An 18,680-nucleotide genomic window follows, 5' to 3' on the forward strand; every position below is an offset into this window, starting at 1 on the left:
AGTCCCACCACCCACCACCCTCCTCCCTCCGCAGGCCTTCACTGACAGAGGGGGAGCAGCCCCAGGGGCCAGTCACGTTCAGGCTCTGGAGCGTGAGCTCAGACTAGGCTTAAAGTCACTGAACGATGAGAACACAGATCATTAACTAAAACAACCGGCTGTGGGCAGCAGCCTGTTTGACAGCGTTCCTTTCACTCCCCCCCTTACTCAGGAGGTCACAGGGGTCGTGGGGAGGAAGCAAAGTTGAATCGCATGCGTTAGAACAGGAAACTCATCAGTTAGGCAGGTGCATTCATGCTGGTCAACCATGACCACATCAATGATACAGGCCCAGATATCCAAAAGAACAATTCCTCGTAACTGCAGGCCATGACGGTAACGTGAACAAGAAAAGTATTTTAAAAATACAGCTGCATTCCAGTGTTCTCTGGGTGTCAGAAATTTCCCCTAATTTCTCCCTTCCCCAGAACACCCAGCTTGGTCATATTTCTGTCGTGTCTCTTGTTGACGTTTAACCCAACCAGGATAAGAATCCACCTGCAGCTTCCAAAACCAACCCACACTTTCTGCCTACGCACTACACAATTGTGGTATGAAAACAAAACGCAACAATCGTGACAATCTCTGACACCTTGTTGTAGGCTAACTTTGGTTCTGGGAGATTTGCAAAGAACACGAGTCACTTTTAAAAGCCTACAGAAAACTTCCACAAGAAGAAACATGTCAATATCTGCATTCAAAATGAGTGTTACACAAGCGGCAGTACGCACAGCCGCCAAAGGCAAGCTTACAGCGCACAGTTGGGTTGTTTGTACTGTAGGCAGCCAACATTTCTCACACTGTTTAGTGCAGTCCAGCCATCAGCATCGCATCCATGCATTGCCTGTCTCCATATGCTTCGGGGCACCAAGTTATTTCATCTATGTGAAGCCGGTTTTAGTCATATTTGCATATTGAAGCACTGTTACGGCAGGGGATGTAACAAGCACAATGTTAAAAAAAACAGGGCTTGTAGCCAGAAGGTTGCTGTTTTGAATCTGAGGGAAATGGCATTTGTTCAGCAGATTAATTCATTAACATGGTGCACAACGCTTTGCCTGGAACCGAATCCCAGTTTCCAGACAGGAATCATTTAGCAGTTTGTTTCATCTTCAGGATTTCCACCCTTCTGCACCTACACTACCCACACTTCCCACTCACACATCCCACCTCCCACCTCCTCAGAACCAGGGGCTCTGCAGAATGATCCCAGGGATTATTACTCTCTGCGTTTATTTAATTTTACTGACTCCTTGTCTCATAAAATCAATCTCCATTTCAATACACGAGGCATTTCAAGGGCCCTTTGCATACTCCCAACGGTTTACTCACTGTTAAACATTAGCCCATGGTTGTGTCCAGTGTCCACTTTGAGAGAATGGGGTTAATGACACCGCAAATCACAAGGCTTGGAGGATGCTAGGTCTCTGGCCTGTCTGTATACTCAGACTAGACGGCATGGCCCTGACATGGGCTTTTATGCTTGCAGAGTCTTTACAGAAAATGCTCAGTAGCACAATGCTAAGCAACAGGAGAGAAATTGACCTTACATAGACCTGAAGCACTACTGTTTCTGCTGTCATGACATTCTTATCTTTTAATCTAAATAAAACTTTATATTAAATTCCTGTTAATCTGCTGTCCAATGATTCTGTGCAACACTGAATTAAAAGTATACTCTGACCCTGAGTTGACCCCAACACTGTTCCTTAAACCAATAATAATATCTCTGCTGAAATCAGTCATTTTTATTAGCAGGCCAGGATATTTGATAATCCCTTCTGGATCGCATGGGGAAAGTAGAGCTGTCCAGATTAAAGAGATTGACGTTAGGGAGTCTGAACACACTACAGGTGTTTGTCAGTACATGGAGTCAACAAGGGTCAGCCAGGGCATGCTGAGGTCAGACACAACAACTAAAGGAGTCAATAAAACAAATCCATTGTTTTTGCTTCACACTATAAAAGCACCAAGTAAAATTGAATGAATGATGAGTTTTTAACCAACATGGCTCTCCAGAGCAGAAACAATATGTCGCACTGCCCCACAGGATACTATATATTTGGAAAACCTCTCTTGCTCTCGCTCTCTCGCTTACCGTTACAGCAGTAAACAGGATAAAGGGGCATGTCATTTCCCTCAGATCCAGCTGTGATGATGCAATGGTAACAGATTTAGTAGCTACATCACACAATATGAAGTGACCACATTTGGGAAATCCATCTCTGCAAATTCACAACTAAGTTACTGTTATTATAAGCTTCTCAACCAGGATCTGCTGAGTGCTGGTCAAGTATAATCTTTCTCCACATAAATACTTACCTTAACCTTTACTATCTGTAGCATAACATTGTTTTGGGACCAGCAATACTTAGCCAAGCTCTTGAATATAACTGGCTACAATATTGATGATGTGATTCTGAAATGAAGCTTAAACCAAATTATCACTGGACAATCCTTTATGAAAGCATCATTACACAACAAACAATTGATCTTCACTTACTAATCATCTTATCCGTGTTAGGTGAACTTGCCAGAACATTCCTGAGTGGTTGTATGGCAGACAGCCAAATGCATTTGACACCCAGAAACAAAATCATGTGATAGGGACTTCTAAACTGTAAACAGATCAAGAACCAAATCCCAAAAGATCACTTCCTTTCTATAATTATGGGAACATTTCTAATTAACCAGCTATTATGTGTCATAAAAAGTTCTATAAATCCATCTACTCCTGAACAAACTTGCAGGAAGGTAGCAAGTCTCAATATCAAGTAATATTAATAAGACCTGTTTGGTGTAGGTGAGTCAGATATCTGCAGGGACATCAACCCTCTATGTAAGGAAAATGATTCTTATAGCAATCTAAAGTTAAAATGTTGCTTCACTATGCGGCTACGCAAAACATTAACCCCCTTCTAAAATGAAAGACTCAAAATTGTTCTCTGTTTTTGCCATTATGTGCAGAACAAATGACCGAAATGTGGGCCCTCTTACTTTCGGGCTCCAAAATCTCCAAAATCACAAACTTTCCTATTCATCCTGCCTCCAGGTGGAGTTCAATCACGGAGGTCCCAAGCTTTGTACCTGCGGCCTGTTCCCCTAACCTCATCTGCTGTGGAACGTGAACCATCGCCCCGCCTTCCAAATAGGCTCTCCAGGGGGTATTCGTGAGAAAGACAAAGCCCCGCACACAATTTGGCACAGTGTGCAGTCATTCAAACACAGCTGCCAAGCTGAGACCAGAAACACACAATAGGAGCCGTAATCGGGCCACTACCGCGTCCTGCTTTCAAACCGAAAGAGGTCTCCTTTCAGGTGTGCTGCTGCAGCTCACTTCTCATACGCACATAACCACACACGCATGTGTAATATGGAACATGCTGCATAGCAAACTTCCTCCGATCCCAACTTTCTTTGGTGGTCTGCAGTCTTCTTTCTCTGTACGGGCAGATTCCTCAAGCGGGGAGTACACACTCTAGATTGTAACCAGATGAACGGGCCCAAAGCGAAATCCAGTTGCGACCCTCTTTCCTCCAACTCTCTGGCAGAATTCCACCCCCCTTTTTCTCTCCCTCCCCATCTCGCTTCCTCCATCCCTCCCTCCCCGCTGCTCACTAAATCAGCCCCAGTTTCTGACTGCAGCTGTCATCAGCTGAGGAAACAGACCACCTCCTGTGGGAGCCCTTTCAACCAGGACAAACCTGGGGGGGCCAGATGCAAACATGCAGCCAAGTGAGCAAGCGAAGACCAGGGATCAATCGCCCGAAAAGGAGGGGACAATCCTGACCAAGGGTGTGGAGAATCTGGAATTTGGGAGAGTGACATAAGAGAACCACCACTGAAACCCTGCTCAGGTCCCTCACCTGCACAGAGAACAGGGCCAATCAGCCAAGCTGAATAGGATACAGATTTCACACTGTCCACGAGCACACTCTCCAACAAAGCTGCACATACACACTGTTCTGTACCTTTACATTTCTCCTTCTTTTCTACTATAAATTTCTTATAATCTTCCTAGTTAAAGAGAAGACCTTTAAATTCACACAATCGCAACAAATGCAGTTTACAACAGAAGGACAGTACAATGTGACTCATACCATTTCAATTACAGTTTTTAAACAGACAATACAAGTAACACAAGTATGTGTTGGTTTCATCTCCTCTTACACAAACACAGCACCATCATAGGTAACCAACACACAAATCACCACATAAGGAATCAAAACAAAACCTGATATGTTTAGGAATCTATAGCACCAGCCATATATTCTTTCATAATTAACCACTTTTAAAAAAAGCAAAGAGCTATACAGTACCAAATGACTTGCTAACTTTAGCAACAGCTTGCCACTGCACTCCCCAACAAAGATGGCCAAACATTCCACCAGCGCATTACTACTGAGGAGGAAGCGCTAGGGCTAGGGTTTCCAGATTTGGAATTTGTCAAATCCGGACAACATAAACTGCCGAAATTGAACAAGGTCGGGGGGCAGTTGAAACTAACGCTAAATTTCTTCCTTCTATTCTTCTGACCAGACATTGCATTGTCTGGCCAGGACCACAAACCGGGTATGTACAGTACAAATATTTTGAAAATTGGACATTGCAGTCAAAAATCCGACATCTGGCAACCCTACTGATGAACTGCTGTTAATGCATTTTGAGTAAACCATAAACACTGCTTGCTGACAACTTCCTTTGATAGCCAGACAACTGGGGTTTCCACAGCACTAAGAACACCAGTTAAAGTACTCCTGACTATTTTAAAAGACCTGAATAGAAATGAAAACACTCCAATGTTTGTAGAGCGGACAAAGTGAGAATACATCCTTTGGCTCTTAAAGTGAACACTCACATTGCTACTTCTGCCAAGAAGGAAATGACTTTTTTTAACAAAGGAAATGACCTCAGGAGAGAGAGAAGAATGGGACCACCCTCCCTCAGAGGCGAAAGGACATGTAGGGGACCTGCACACTCAAATAGGAAATAAGGACCAACTCCCCACATGATCCACATCTTCTGTCTGACAGTCAACAGCCTGCTCCAAAACCTAGTGCCTAGTGTGTTTCTTTGAGAAAATGAAACTCAGGCAAAGTGTATGGTTGAACACATTCCATGCATTTCTAAAACAACTTTTCAAACGGAACTTGCTGTTGTGGTGTACATTGCCTATCAAAAATACATTTTCATATTGAATGCTGAGCACTAATTAGATTATATTAAGCCGCGTTTCCACCGCAGGAACTATACCCCGGAACTAGGAACCTTTTGAGGAACTCAGTGCGTTTCCACCGCAGGAACTAGGGTCTAAATTTAGTTCTGGGGGCTTTGTTTTACCCCCCAAAACGTTCCTGCTCGGGGGGTAGTACTTTCCGAAAGTACAGGAACCTTTTGGGTGGAGCTTGCAGCGCTGAACATTTCTGATTGGTCGAGTACTCGTAGCATTTGTGTTGTATTTATTTTCCGCCATTACCCGCCATGTTTGAAAATATGCAGCGGCAAACCAATTTATTTTCATAATAACAAATCAAACTTGTATGTTATGCGGCGCAGTAGCCTACTTTTGGTTATAGCCTGTCAACGTCTTGGAATTATAACGTGTGCTCTTCTGTTCTTTTCTTGCTTTAGTATTCGTTTTATAAAATGCTAAGCATTCGTGCTGGGACAGCATATTACGTAGGCTACCAAAACATTCAAACGGATTAATTCGGTTGCTGAATATTTTCTTCCGGATTTTCTTTGTTAGCCCGTTGTAATTGACTCAAAACGTTTGATACAGTTATGTGAGGTATGCGGTAGTTCTGCATAATTAACATTGGTGATACAGTACAAGCAAACTGGAAATCACCTTCCGCACTTTTTATCCGGGTAAAATAACAGGTTAATTCTAGTAATCTTCCCTTTAGCTTTTTCAGACTGCCGTAATTTTACTCAATTTTACTGCCATTTTTCAATTCCACGAAAAGACCAGGAAGACTATGGACTCATTTATGGTGCATGGTTCGCATCTGGAGGGCACACTTCGCTGCTCGGCTAGCAGTAACTTCGAAGGAAAGCAAACGGTGGCTGTACCACTACTAATTTACATTTTCACGCAAGTCCGAGTTTTCGTTCTATTCTTGTCATTTTGCGATTAGCCTATATGGAATTGACGACGAGAAAGTAATAAAACAGCAAATTGTTTACAACGTGTGCATGTTTTCTGCTGTTAATGAATGTGTTTGAGAGGATATATGAAAATCAATAAATACAAAAGTAACCATATATAGTCATTGTTGGTAACCCGTTGTATATAAGTGGAATAAACCCCTCCGGGCTGTCCCGGTTATTAGAAAATAATGTAGGCTACTTCGGTGGTAATATGGGGTTACAGAAGAAATCATATGACAGATGGACCGACGACAACGTCAGTGGGCTAATTTGCCTAATCTTCGCGGTACTTTAGACCCCGGTGGAAACGCAGACAACCATTGGCTGAAGGAACCTTTTAGTTCCTGGTAACGTAGTTCCTGGGACTGAAAGTTCCGGGTAATTTTGGTGGAAACGCGGCTTTACATATAATAAAATAATGATAATTTATGTCAAGGAACTCCTAGAAGTTGAAATAATAGGGCAGAAGGGAATAATTCTTTCTTACCATAACATCAATTGAAATGTGTGTGGGAAAGGACAGCAAATCCAACAGTACCGTCACTTTTTAAACCATCCCTATGATTTTTCCTTTCCTATTAGAAAAGCTCAGCTGTATTTGTAAGCCTTACTCTGAAGCTCACGAAGTTTGTGCAGATAGAGCACAGCTTGTCAGTCAACCAGAGGAGCAATTGTGGCACAGAGGTAAGGGGATACTATGCCCACTGAAATTTTCCCTACCTGGGAGACATTATGGTAAACTGCTGCCAAAACACTATCTTTCCTTTAAATGGCAAACAAAATTATTTTAGAAGTATGCCTCTCACTGAAGAGTATAGTAGTCTGTGGAGGGGACTGTGCCTGCAACATCTGAGGTTGTGGGTCTGATTCTGAGGTGGAGCAACATACCTGCAGCAATCAAACATCCATATGTATAAATGGACTGAATGAAAACAATGTAAACTGTGTAGGTCACTCCATATAATAGGTCTTCTATATGCCTCAAATGTAATCAAATTCAGTGAACTCACAGAACAATCTCCAACCTGCATTGATGGATCTCTGGACTGAACTCAATCAATATTTGCTCTTAACAAATCCAAGTGTTTTTACTTTTTTCTGCACAAATACAGAATGAGGAATCACTATTGGTAAATGCATTTGTGGAGAAGAAAACCTAATGCTCAAATTTCATTTAAGTACCATACAGACGTTGATCTAATCTGTCTATTCCTCGGAATTGAGGCTTGGGGTCGTGGAAGGGAAGAACGAGGAGCGGAAAGGGTGAGAAGTTTGTGATAACATTCCACTGGAGCAAATGAGTCACAAAAAATCAGAAAAGGAACATTACACATGAACTTTATCATGTCATTGTCTCAGGATTAATAAGAACCTAACCCGGATTCTTCCACCTGGCTTAATATCAGCGTAGATTTCTCGATTTTAAACACTGCCCATGAGCAGGTTAGAAGGACGTCATGTGCATAACAATGGGAACCTACTGTAAACTGTCTCTGAATGCCTATTCATTTTCAGATAGAAGCATTTGAAAAACTGGCAGGGATATGAAATGTTAGTTGAGGGCAATAGGGCGCCATGCACTTTCAAATTCCATCACAGTGTAGTCACACCGGAACTGGATCTAAAAGCTGCTCTCAGCTCTTGCTGTACAGTGTCGGTAACAGCAAAATTGAAGCACTATATTCAAACTGATTGTGTAAAGTTCAAAATAGGCCCAAAAGCTACATATTTATCTATAACAGATGATCATCATATTTTTAAAATATCCTAATAAATGCTAAAAATATTGCAGTTTATAGCAAATATGCTGCACTTCAGATTGACACCATGAAACGGTCTTAAACTTACTTATGTTACATTTGATATTGACTCTTTCAAAGCATATATTAGTGTTGATGTTCATATTGTACATATCAATTTTCACACGCCATTTTTGAATGTACACATATGTAGGCCTTGGAGCCAGACATAATAAATTAAAGATGGTTGACTCATTATGGGGAGTAATTACGTCTAGGTTTGGTCCGAACCATAACGTCCTCACATTGTAATGCACACAATAGGAAAAGAGCATGTCACAGAGAGTGTTTCACCCTGAGGCCACCCTGCCTGTCATGTTACCTGTTTGGCCTCCTCCACAGACGACCTCAGCTTCTGGATCTCCTGCTCGTACTGCTCCTTCATCTTGTCCACCTCCTGGTCGTGGGAGGACACCTCCTCCTTCAGGGCCCCCTTGAGCGCAGTCAGCTCCCGCTCCCTCTTGCGCAGAACCTCCTCTTTCCCCTCCTTCGCGATCAGGGTCTCCTCAAGCTCCAGCTTCAGGTGCATTATTGTCTATAGGATGGGGGGTGAAAAATTGGGAAATTAGGAGCTGAATAAAATCCTTGGTCCACTGTCCTTATTTTACAAGAATTGTAAAATAAGGACAATCAGTCAATCAATTAATCAATCACCATTTATTTATATAGCACATTTCATACACCTTAGTTCAACATAAAAAGCGGAATTATTAAAAATGTTAAAATAAATACAACAAAGCGCAAAAGAGAGAAAATAAAACAAATAAGACTGATAAAATAAATAAGATAGACACTAAATGATGCCCTGCCACAGGTCTGAGTCCTGTATCAAATGTCACTATGACACACTATAACAATGTCACTACACTAACAAGGACACATTCTCCACAGGCGTTACCATATTCTCTGTTTGCAGAATTGGTCAGTCTTAAGGAGCCAGATAACTTCTGCAAAGGAAGTATGCAAAACCACAGTGGAGTGTGCGTTCTCTAGCACCAAGTTTACCTCCATTATGACCTCCCTCTCTTCATCGCTGGAGGGGGATTTCTTGGCAGAGTCCAGCTCGTCATGCATCTCTGACAGCTGGTCCTGCAGGTCCCTGATCTCCGACTGACACTGCTCCCTCTCCATCTTCACCTGGAAGAGCCTGGGATAGCACGGGGAGTCAGAACACACACACATACACTCACTATCCACAGGTCAGTCAGAACACACACATACATACACACTATCCACAGGTCAGTCAGAACACATACACTCACTATCCACAGGTCACTGAGAACACACTTGCTCTGTATTCAACATAGTTAGTTAGAACATATAACTTCACACGGGTCAGTTAAAATATGCACACATTGTTCCAGAGGCCATGGGAAGAACATGTGCATGCTGTTCAGCTAAGTTCAGTAAGAGCACTTAGACATGCATCCATAGGCCCTAGGACTTACTCAAAGCACTCCACCACACTCAGTCAGAAAACATTCACAGCAGACTGTGGTTGCCCGATAGACTAGCAGGGTTTCTGGTGAGTGATAAAACACATCAGTGGTACTAACAAGCTTGATAAGGCAACTGTATATTCTACTTCCAGTTTCAGACCCATTTGGTTGACTGGTCAGTCCACCACTCTGAGGTAGTTCCAGTATCTGACTACTTAAGCAGCACAAGTGTCAGAGGGCCAGTGCTTCACTCACTCTTCCAGTGAAGAGCGCAACTCAGCCTCCGTTTTGGCCAGCTGCTCCCGGAGCTTCCTGCACTCGTCCTGACTGGAGCTCAGCTTCTTCGCCAGGTCCTTGGTGTCTGCCCCCACCTTCCCAGAGGCCTCCACCAGGCTCCTCTGCTTCTGCATGGATCACACAGAGCTCATTGGAATGAAGCATATGACAAGCAAGGCAATGCTGGTCACAGTTAACTGAAGCAGTAGCAGTAGCAATAGCAATGAGCAGTATTAAGCAGGAGACTGGGTTTCAGGAGTCTTAGACTGTACTGTAACTGGTTGTGCTAGCTATTTTCCAAACTGACGGTAGTGTTCAGCTTTACAAAAGACACAGGATTTGAGAATTTGAGTAAACCCTGCCGCAAGAGGACCAAACTCTATATGGATTGGTTAGTAAGTTTGTGGCTATGTGTCCGCTGGTGCAACCGGTGATCTACCTTGGATTCCTCTTCCAGTTGTTTTGTCAGCTCTGTAACCTTGCTCTCCAGTTGGACCCTGAGATCCTGCAGCGCTTTGCTCTCTGCAGCTGCGCTGGGAGGCTGTGAGGAGGCAAACACATTCATTACACGTGGTTTCTCCCAAACAAGCTGGAGCTCTTCAGCTGTAATGATGACATTTACTTTCCCTTCAAGAACGGCACACTATTTTGAACGGTGCATATGATGGCTGAATTTACAATGTTTATTTACATAATTATTATTTACATAATTAACTTACAGTATGTGTCCTGCTAAATGGAAACATGCAGGGATGCAATTTTGCATGCCTAATGCTAATTATCACTATTCTTATTAAACCTGCCCCAAGGTGCCTTTAATTTATCCTATATTTTTCAGAATTTATGGGGCTGGTAACAGCTCCACCTTAAAATGAGTTCAATCAACCTGACATAAATAAAAAGCTAACTCCAAAAAATATAGCTAAACATGAAACAACAGCAGCAACAGATTAACAGTAACCATAATACCCTAGTAAGGTACCAGCCTCCTTCCCTCACATAAGTAGCTCACTGTTTTAGTGGCAAGCTGAGCCTAAATAAACCTCTAAAACAATGGCTCACGTTGTCCCCCTGCACGCTTGCAGCAGCCCTGGACCTCAAGGTCTGGATCTTCTCAAAGACCAGGTTGACCTTCCTCTTGGTAGCATCATCATTATCACTGCTTCTGCAAACACATGGGACAAAGGTTCTTTAAACAACAAATCTCTAAGAGGTGGATAAGACTTGAGAAAAGGGCTGCCATTCTTGGCTGTCTGAAAAATATGGGGACAACAGTACTTTAAAATGTCAGCTCTCCATTTTACACTCACTGCCCTTCACTTTTTTAGTAAGCACATATGTTAGTGTTCATGTGCTGTATAGATAGCAGCAGTAGATTGATGTATGCATATTCAGTTTCCAAATTTGGATTATCACTTCATGAATAATATTTAATGCACTATCAGCTCTTTATATGATATGCCTAGTAAAAAGTGTTTCAATATTAAGAGTTCTTGCGATATCTTAGCATACACATATCTATCTGCTGTCAAAAAACTTACTTGGCCAACCACATAACAGGCCAAAAAATATTTCATCCAGTTTCCTCGCATACAAGTAGGATAATTTCACATTTTTACTATATATTTTTATAAGCAGATATGTCATTACCATTTTAATATTGAACAACAACTAAAATGAGCTATTTTACAAGGTACTGTACAGGTATATGTTACTCATTTTAAAGTACAGCACATCCAAAGGAGCCTTTTATTCTCCCAATGACACACTAATAAGCCCATCTATCCCATCTCAACAGGATATTGTAGACATGGGAGTTTGGATTTACAGCTGTACAGATTTCTTGTATGGATTGGTCTACCCGTACAGACTTCAAAGGTCACTGCTGATCCATTGGATTTAACTGGCATAGCTGGTCATGGCACATTATCTTAATTACATCTACACAGTGACCATTTTCCCTACAATGGACCATTTCTGTAGTTTTCAAAAGTAGCTTTAGCCTCTTAAGAGCTTTATTGCCCTCAGTTGCAAACATTTATTTTCCAGATTTAAAAACCTGAAAACATTTAAAGACAGTATTTGATTCCCTATTCTCTCTAGCTGTACAACCTGTTGTTATCTGGCACAGAGGTTATAGTTTTGTGGCAAACTAAGGAGGGAATTAAATAGCTAAATTAGGCCTAAATTAGAGTTAACATCATGTAGAGCTAACACACCATGACAACTATGTATAGTTGTACAAAACAGCTATCATTTTTGCATAGGATTAATCTGACCTGGTATTTATGGTGGAATTATCAGAGAAAGGTTTAATTTTTCCTTATGTAAGGGAATACACTGTACAGTGATGAATGAGAAGTGTCAGATGTAACCTGTGGTCAGATGTCAGAAATAATCCATGTCCATTTTCCAGATACTTCAGAATATGTATTAATGTGAAGCCCAGAATTAGAAAGGAAATTTTTATTTCAGTTCTTATCTAGAACCTAGTATTAAAACATATTCTTTGAACAGTGATAGTGATTAGAGTAAACATAACGTAGTGATGAATGACAGTATTCAGTATATCAAATCATAAATCAGCAGAAACCAACAAACTGGCTGAAGTTGAAGTTAAAAATGTTTCAGAGAATGACGCTACTGCAAGCCCACTGTGACGATAATGAGGGGACAACAGAGTTAAGAGCTTGAGGATACATCATCAAAGTACGGTAAGCCACAACACCATGCTTCCCACTTGGTGAATACTCACCCATCTTTGAGGTAATTGAACAATATTTGTCTTGCAGTCTCTTCATTTGTTTGTTGTGAAATATCTTGTTGACCTTTCAAAAGATCAGGGGTTACCTAGGCAGAGAAATTAATCACTTAATTACAATAATTTGAAAGGCTGTTTTTTTTAACAGCTCACTTAACCAGAACTTTTCAGGACAATTATATTTCCTATATTATTAATAATTTGTGAACTTGTTACTAACAAGCTATTGACTTTTGGTCAAATAAAATGCACTCTACTAACACACAATTTCACATACTGTACTATGGCAAAATAAAGCGGTTTACCTGAGTATCCCTGGCTGAATCAAGCTGTACCTCATTGCTGCTAGACTTGGACAAAGGTCTTGGCGTTGTACTGGTCAGAATTTTCACAGACCGTGAAGGCTTCTCCTCCTCATAGGTCTTGCTCTTCAGCTGCAGTGTGGAAGACCTCCTCAGCTCTTTTTTACACCTCAGAACAGAGGACATTCCATTGCAAACTGTCCCTTGTGGTGATTCTGGGGAACTGCAATCCAGCGCTGGGGCTTTCTCTTCCTGGTGATGAGCCCCCTTCTGTAGACCCAGCTGCGAGGGGCGGAGGAGATGCTCCGTGCTTCGGCCCTGGTTCTTACTGAACCTGTCCAGGTACTCAGAATCTTCTTTCAGGTCAAAGGGAATGAAGCTGTCCACACTGTGGGACCGTTTGCGGTCCTCTGGGTTGATCCTGTTCCGACGCCCCGCCCTGCCCCTCCGATGACTGGTGCTGTTGCCGTCGAACTTGTTGATGAGCTCATCCACACCAGGTATGGAGGCGCTGTCGATGTCGCGGCCCGTGCCCGCTAAGAAGGGAATGTAGCGCCGGTTCTCGTGCCGGTTGATGTTATCTGCGTACAACGCCTCCTCGTCCGGGACATGTCTGTCGGGGGTGGAGGAGGTGGAGGAGTGGCGGGAGCGGGACGGCAGAAGCACAGGGCCACAGGAGTCATGTCTCCTTAGGGGCAAAACGTCAGGCTTACGTACACCATGCTCTGAGCTGGCAGCGCTACCGACGGTGCTGGGAGACCTGCTAGTAAACTTAGCTGAGTCTCTGGGAGTGCGTCCCACTGCTGGAGCCTTGGGCTGGCTCGGAAACTGGGGCTGGGTTTTGGCCGGAAGTTGGTTTTGGGCTTGGGGCTCAGCCTGGATTTGGCTTGGAGGTCGGTTTTGGTTATGGGCAAGGGGCTGGGTCTGGGAACGGCGTGACCCCTTGGGATCAGGCTGGGCCTCCTCCCCAGCCGCCGGTGGTTCAGGGGTTCTGGGTTTGTCCAGGCTGGGGGACCTGCGGTCGACCGGTGTGAAGGAGGCCCTGGGGAGAGTTGTCGTCTCCACAGGAGAGGGACATTTGGGTGGCAGGCTGCGATGTCTGTTCAGGCTCAGGGAGAAGTTTTCTAAAGTATAAGGATTCACAGGCTCTGGGTCACTCTTAATACTCCTTAAGCTGGAAGACTTCTGTGGTTCTCTGGGCTCTTTGGCACCATTGTGGGAGTTGGTGACCTGCTTCTCCACAAGCAGGTTCTCTGGATCTGACACTGTGCCCCCTCTGAAGTTATACTCATTGCAGTCGTTCATAAAGGAGTCCTTGCCAATATTTCCATTGCTGTCAGGGCCCCTGTTCTGGTTGTTCATTACTACATAAGGGTGTCCATCAATCCCCTTGACCCGAATGCTGAGGCCATATGTCCCATTGCTGTCGGCTCTCGTTGTGTACTCATGTTTGACACAGTCCTGCTGTAGTCTGTAAGACTCCATTTATGATTAAAAAAATCCCTCTCTCAGGACTGGACTCAATAGCTGAAAACAAGCACATAATCACATGATCAGACAGAAAAAATACGCAATTTAATGTAACCTCTCAAAACACTTTGCAAATCAGTAGGTTCTGATGTCATTTTAAACCTTTGATTATGTCAACAATTGTAAAGGTATTTATTAGTTGCTGGATAATTTGTTCTGTTCACCTGTCACTCACGCGTACTGTGCAGATTCACCCTTCCCCATGTTCACCCAGGACTGATCTGCACCGTACTGCCACATGAAACCAGCTTATGTTAATGTAAGCATAATCAAGTAAAAAAAGATAAGAATAGGAATGATGTGCATAGCGAAAAGGACTATTTATTGTGCAAATCTAAAATCACAAACATACTGAACGTGCAAATTAGTCATGTATATTCACAGAAACACACTTCCCCTCTCCTTCCTCAAACATACATAACTGCAGTCTAATAGGATCAAGCAAAAGAGGAGTTATTTCATACTGTGTGTGGGGGGGGGGGGCTTGTGAGTGTGCGTGTGTATGTGTGCACTTGTGTGTGTGTGTTTTCAGATGTTTTTAAGGGGGTCTGGATCACATTTGCTGGAGTTCTGTATAAATCACATTGTAACTGCTCCCCCCATGGAGAGAGAGCTTTTTTCTCTGTAACAGGACACCATGGGAAGAACTCGTGCACAGAAAGCTGATAAATATCCAACAGGGGTCCCATTGCCGGTGTGTTCAAAGGTAAAAAATATGCTGTCTAACAACTGATACGGCAAACCTCACCACATAGCTGGCCAAACTATTTGTTTCTACATATTCTGAGTTCACAGGTACCAAGTATGTATAAGCAACCTTTAAACCTTAATCCCTGTCTTGTGAAATGAACACAAAAGCACACTAATGCCACATGAGCAGGTGGCTAACAAACTGAATCACCCTGCACATAAACCATTCTCTGGGCACTCAGAGCCTTTACTGGGGCCCTCAACCAGATGGAGTTTCTTTTACAAACTCACTGGCAACAGTGTGATTACACTGTGAACGTTTACCCCTGAAGCAGCCGGGTAATCATGATTTAAAGGGATCTGTACAGTTAAAGTGTGACAGGGCCTTTTGCTGAGCGATCATTTTCATGTTGTTACTAGATGTGAAATGTAACATTTCAAGTGGTCAGTGCCAATAATGCTCAGTGTTTTTCTGGTTCTTCAGGTAGGCTACAGCTTGCCATATACTTGTTTCAGAAATGATAATGAAAGATGGTGTAAAACTGATACTACATAGAGGGTATGCCATGTAAATGTTTGTTTACTCAAGCCTCGCAACTTACTATAGCCTACATGAAAAAATGTCTTTACTCACTCCCTTGTCTTGCATGGAGTGTTTACATTTATAAGTACTATAGTCATTTCAACTGTGTACTGGCACAATGCCTGGCAACTTTTATTCTTCTCTCAGAGGATTGGCTGTATCATATGCATTGAGTAAACGTCTAGAATTTCCCAGTCAAACCTGTGAGACGTCAGTTTTCTTTCTGTCAAAAGGACTGACACAGGCATCTGCCTACAATTCACACAACAGTGTCTGTTTGTAAGATAACAAACAACAAACCATATTTATTATCATACTTTGGCACAGCTGAGGTTTGGAATCACAATTTCAAGCAAAAGCATCTGCTATAACACTCAGCTAGAGAGGCTGGTGAGCACATAAAGCAGAGCCAGTTACAATTCTGTAATAAGAGCTGCAAGGAAATCCTACTGATAAGCCCTATTATTTAAAAAAACAATATAGACCAACGCTGTTAGATCCGACATTGAACTCACAGGGCGAATGATTACAGAAAACACTGAGAAAACAGCATTCAGGTCCCTGTAATCCGTGTGTGAAAATAAAAGGTCTCTCTTAATAACTGAGTGAATAAGAAGGAAATGGCAGTGCTAGGGCTGAGCGGAAGAGATTCAGCATGATGGCCTCCGCAGTCTGTAATGAAGACGTACTGTAAGCCCCTTTCATTTTCACTGTCAGGATAACAAGAACACATCCACAGGATACACTCCACTCCAGAAACGTCTGGCTCATTGCTGGAGAGTGGAGGGGATTCAGCTCTGAGAAAAGTAATATCCCAGGCGAAAGCCAGGAGACACATGCAGCAACACACAAACATCCGGGTGCCATGCTTTCATAGTAAGCGGGCTGGTTTCAATACTGTCTGTCAGGTCGCAATCTATGGCATCATTACACCAAGTTAAAACCACCATCACACTAAGGATCTACATCACATCTGAACCTGCTGCTGTCTGATAACATGTCCCATTCCCTAACTTTAGTGTTCCCACGGTGAAAACATTAAGTCTCCAGGTTACAACTAATACTGTAGAGAATGTGCACAAAGCACTGTCATATGTAGAGAGTACTAATGTAAGAATTAAAACTAGAACCCCTACTCTGATTTCTAAAGCATGGGATCAATGCTCACCCTCAGATAAGATGCTGCTGAGGTGAAGCTGTGCAAAACTAGCGATTTCTATAAAAACTTGCACAACAGGTGCTTCCAGGTTTTCTATTAATACACAAAGGACATGGCCACATGCAGCTCTTTCCCTTGTAAAAGGAAGGGGATAACAATGATGGAAGCTTCAATGGCTACAAAACGGACCCTTATCCAAAAGGAAAAGCGTCTCGGAGCAGAAAAAAAAGCCAGAATGATATAATGGCTGCTTTGGGTGCGAGTATCAGATGTATCCACAGTGGGGTGTGAGGTGTTAATGTAGCCCCTTTCCTCTCATTGTGTTCTGCAGGAGTACTGCCTACTGCTAAGGAGGGAAATCTCTCTCTCCCTCCTTCGCTTTTTAGTTGTTTACGGCATCCTCCCCATGCTCATGTAGGCAAGCGCAAATTATTTGAGCACGCTACATAGGGTGAATATAACCATCGACCAAATGGTGAAATGTAAAATAAAGAACATATTACACATCTACTTGTTTCATACCGAAATGTTGCGCCAACGACCAGCTGAATCACTCTATTAAATCAATTGAATAAATCTAGAATGAATCTATAATTCAGTGCCATTGCCATATAGAAAAACCTATTTTTTTCTTATAGCCTACTTTATCACGGCTACCACCATACAAACTCAATAACATTCACGTGAAAATAATTATTCTGTCTAGAGGGCTGAGACGGGTCAAACTACTTGACACATTGTCAAAACGATTCAACTCCATATTCAGCAATCCTCTGGCAAATTTGCAGCATGGTAAGGCTTATCTCCAGCTCATTTGACAACTCCGATTCGAAGTTCTACTGCGACTACATCAACACAGAATAGAATAATTGGGCGCGTGAAGTGTTACTGTTCTCGGGACAGAAATTCGAGCAGCGTTTGGTTTTTCGAGCCAAACACAAAGCACAGCCAAATAAGCAAAGTCCTCCTCTGTTAGTTTGTCGACACAAATACATTTCTGATTATGCTACTGGAGTCACTACCATGGAGAAACTTTCTACCAAGATAAATACGAAAAGGTACAGGGAAGAGAGACAACGTGCTTAAACAATCTAGATAGCGAGCTAGTTAGCAAATCTGTTAGTGATAACTAGTCTACTATTGTTCGTTATAAGCCAGTTATCTCGCTCACCGGGTGTTATACAGTAAATTATTCACATTCCAAATAGTTGCTGTGGCTAATTAGGCTACGTTGGGTAGCCTAACTAAAAGCCAAACACGGTTAATCACTACAAAATACAGTAACGTTACCTTGTTAGAGCCATTTAATCTGGCTAGTCAGTCACCTGCAGTAGGCTGAACAAATCAAGCTGCCACAAATCAGTTGCGTCTGAGCTTGCTAGTACTGTCGCTTGGTAAATTTTCATTGGCACATCCAAGCATTCTGACAGTAAGGGGGAAAAACGGAAAACTCACTTACCAGGAATTTACTCTGATACACACATACAACTTCTTTTAAAGTTCAAAAGCCGAAAATTTGCCGAAGTGACATTCTGCCAAAATGACCAGTCACTTGTTGCTGTCTTGTTCAGTGGGACAGTTCATTTCAGAAACAAATGATCCTGGCCTTGGGGAGTGACACCGTACACCGCCCCGATTAGGCAAGACGCTACAAACCCGCCCATTGCCATCCCGCCGTCAGGAGCGACACTCTCCCCGGTTCGACAGTGACGGTCAAATAAAGGTGCTAATCCAAGATCAGAATTTCGTGATTTATTTTAATAGAATACTGTTGAATTGTTTCCTCGTTAATTAACACGTTAAATTGAACATACATAGCCAAAATGCAGGCAACACGAAACATAATATTGTAGTCATCGGTTGATTAGACTAGGCTATAGCTTTAATATTATGATTTAGCTATGTGTTGCGGCTATGTAGGCTACCAAGATTGGATAAAGAATACGAAC

General features: G+C 42.6%; 1 protein-coding gene across 2 annotated transcripts in view; it reads right to left on the reverse strand.

Moving 5' to 3' along the window:
- LOC118228332 (cingulin-like protein 1) overlaps positions 1–18,422 on the reverse strand; it is a 33,882-nt gene extending 15,460 nt beyond the window's left edge. The window contains exons 1-8 of one of the 2 annotated variants that reach the window (XM_035419788.1): positions 18,191–18,422; positions 12,773–14,296; positions 12,462–12,556; positions 10,769–10,871; positions 10,146–10,247; positions 9,686–9,834; positions 8,997–9,138; positions 8,314–8,526 (exon numbers count right to left, since the gene is read on the reverse strand). In XM_035419788.1, coding sequence (XP_035275679.1) covers positions 8,314–8,526; positions 8,997–9,138; positions 9,686–9,834; positions 10,146–10,247; positions 10,769–10,871; positions 12,462–12,556; positions 12,773–14,254 — 2,286 coding nt within the window. In that variant the 5' untranslated portion in view covers positions 14,255–14,296; positions 18,191–18,422. Of the gene's footprint in view, positions 1–8,313; positions 8,527–8,996; positions 9,139–9,685; positions 9,835–10,145; positions 10,248–10,768; positions 10,872–12,461; positions 12,557–12,772; positions 14,297–18,021; positions 18,153–18,190 lie in introns of those variants that run through there. The other variant, XM_035419789.1, reaches the window with a different exon arrangement.
- Positions 18,423–18,680: the final 258 nt, after the last annotated feature.

The sequence above is a fragment of the Anguilla anguilla genome, chromosome 5 (assembly GCF_013347855.1).
Source record: "Anguilla anguilla isolate fAngAng1 chromosome 5, fAngAng1.pri, whole genome shotgun sequence".
Taxonomy (NCBI): Eukaryota; Metazoa; Chordata; class Actinopteri; order Anguilliformes; family Anguillidae; genus Anguilla; species Anguilla anguilla.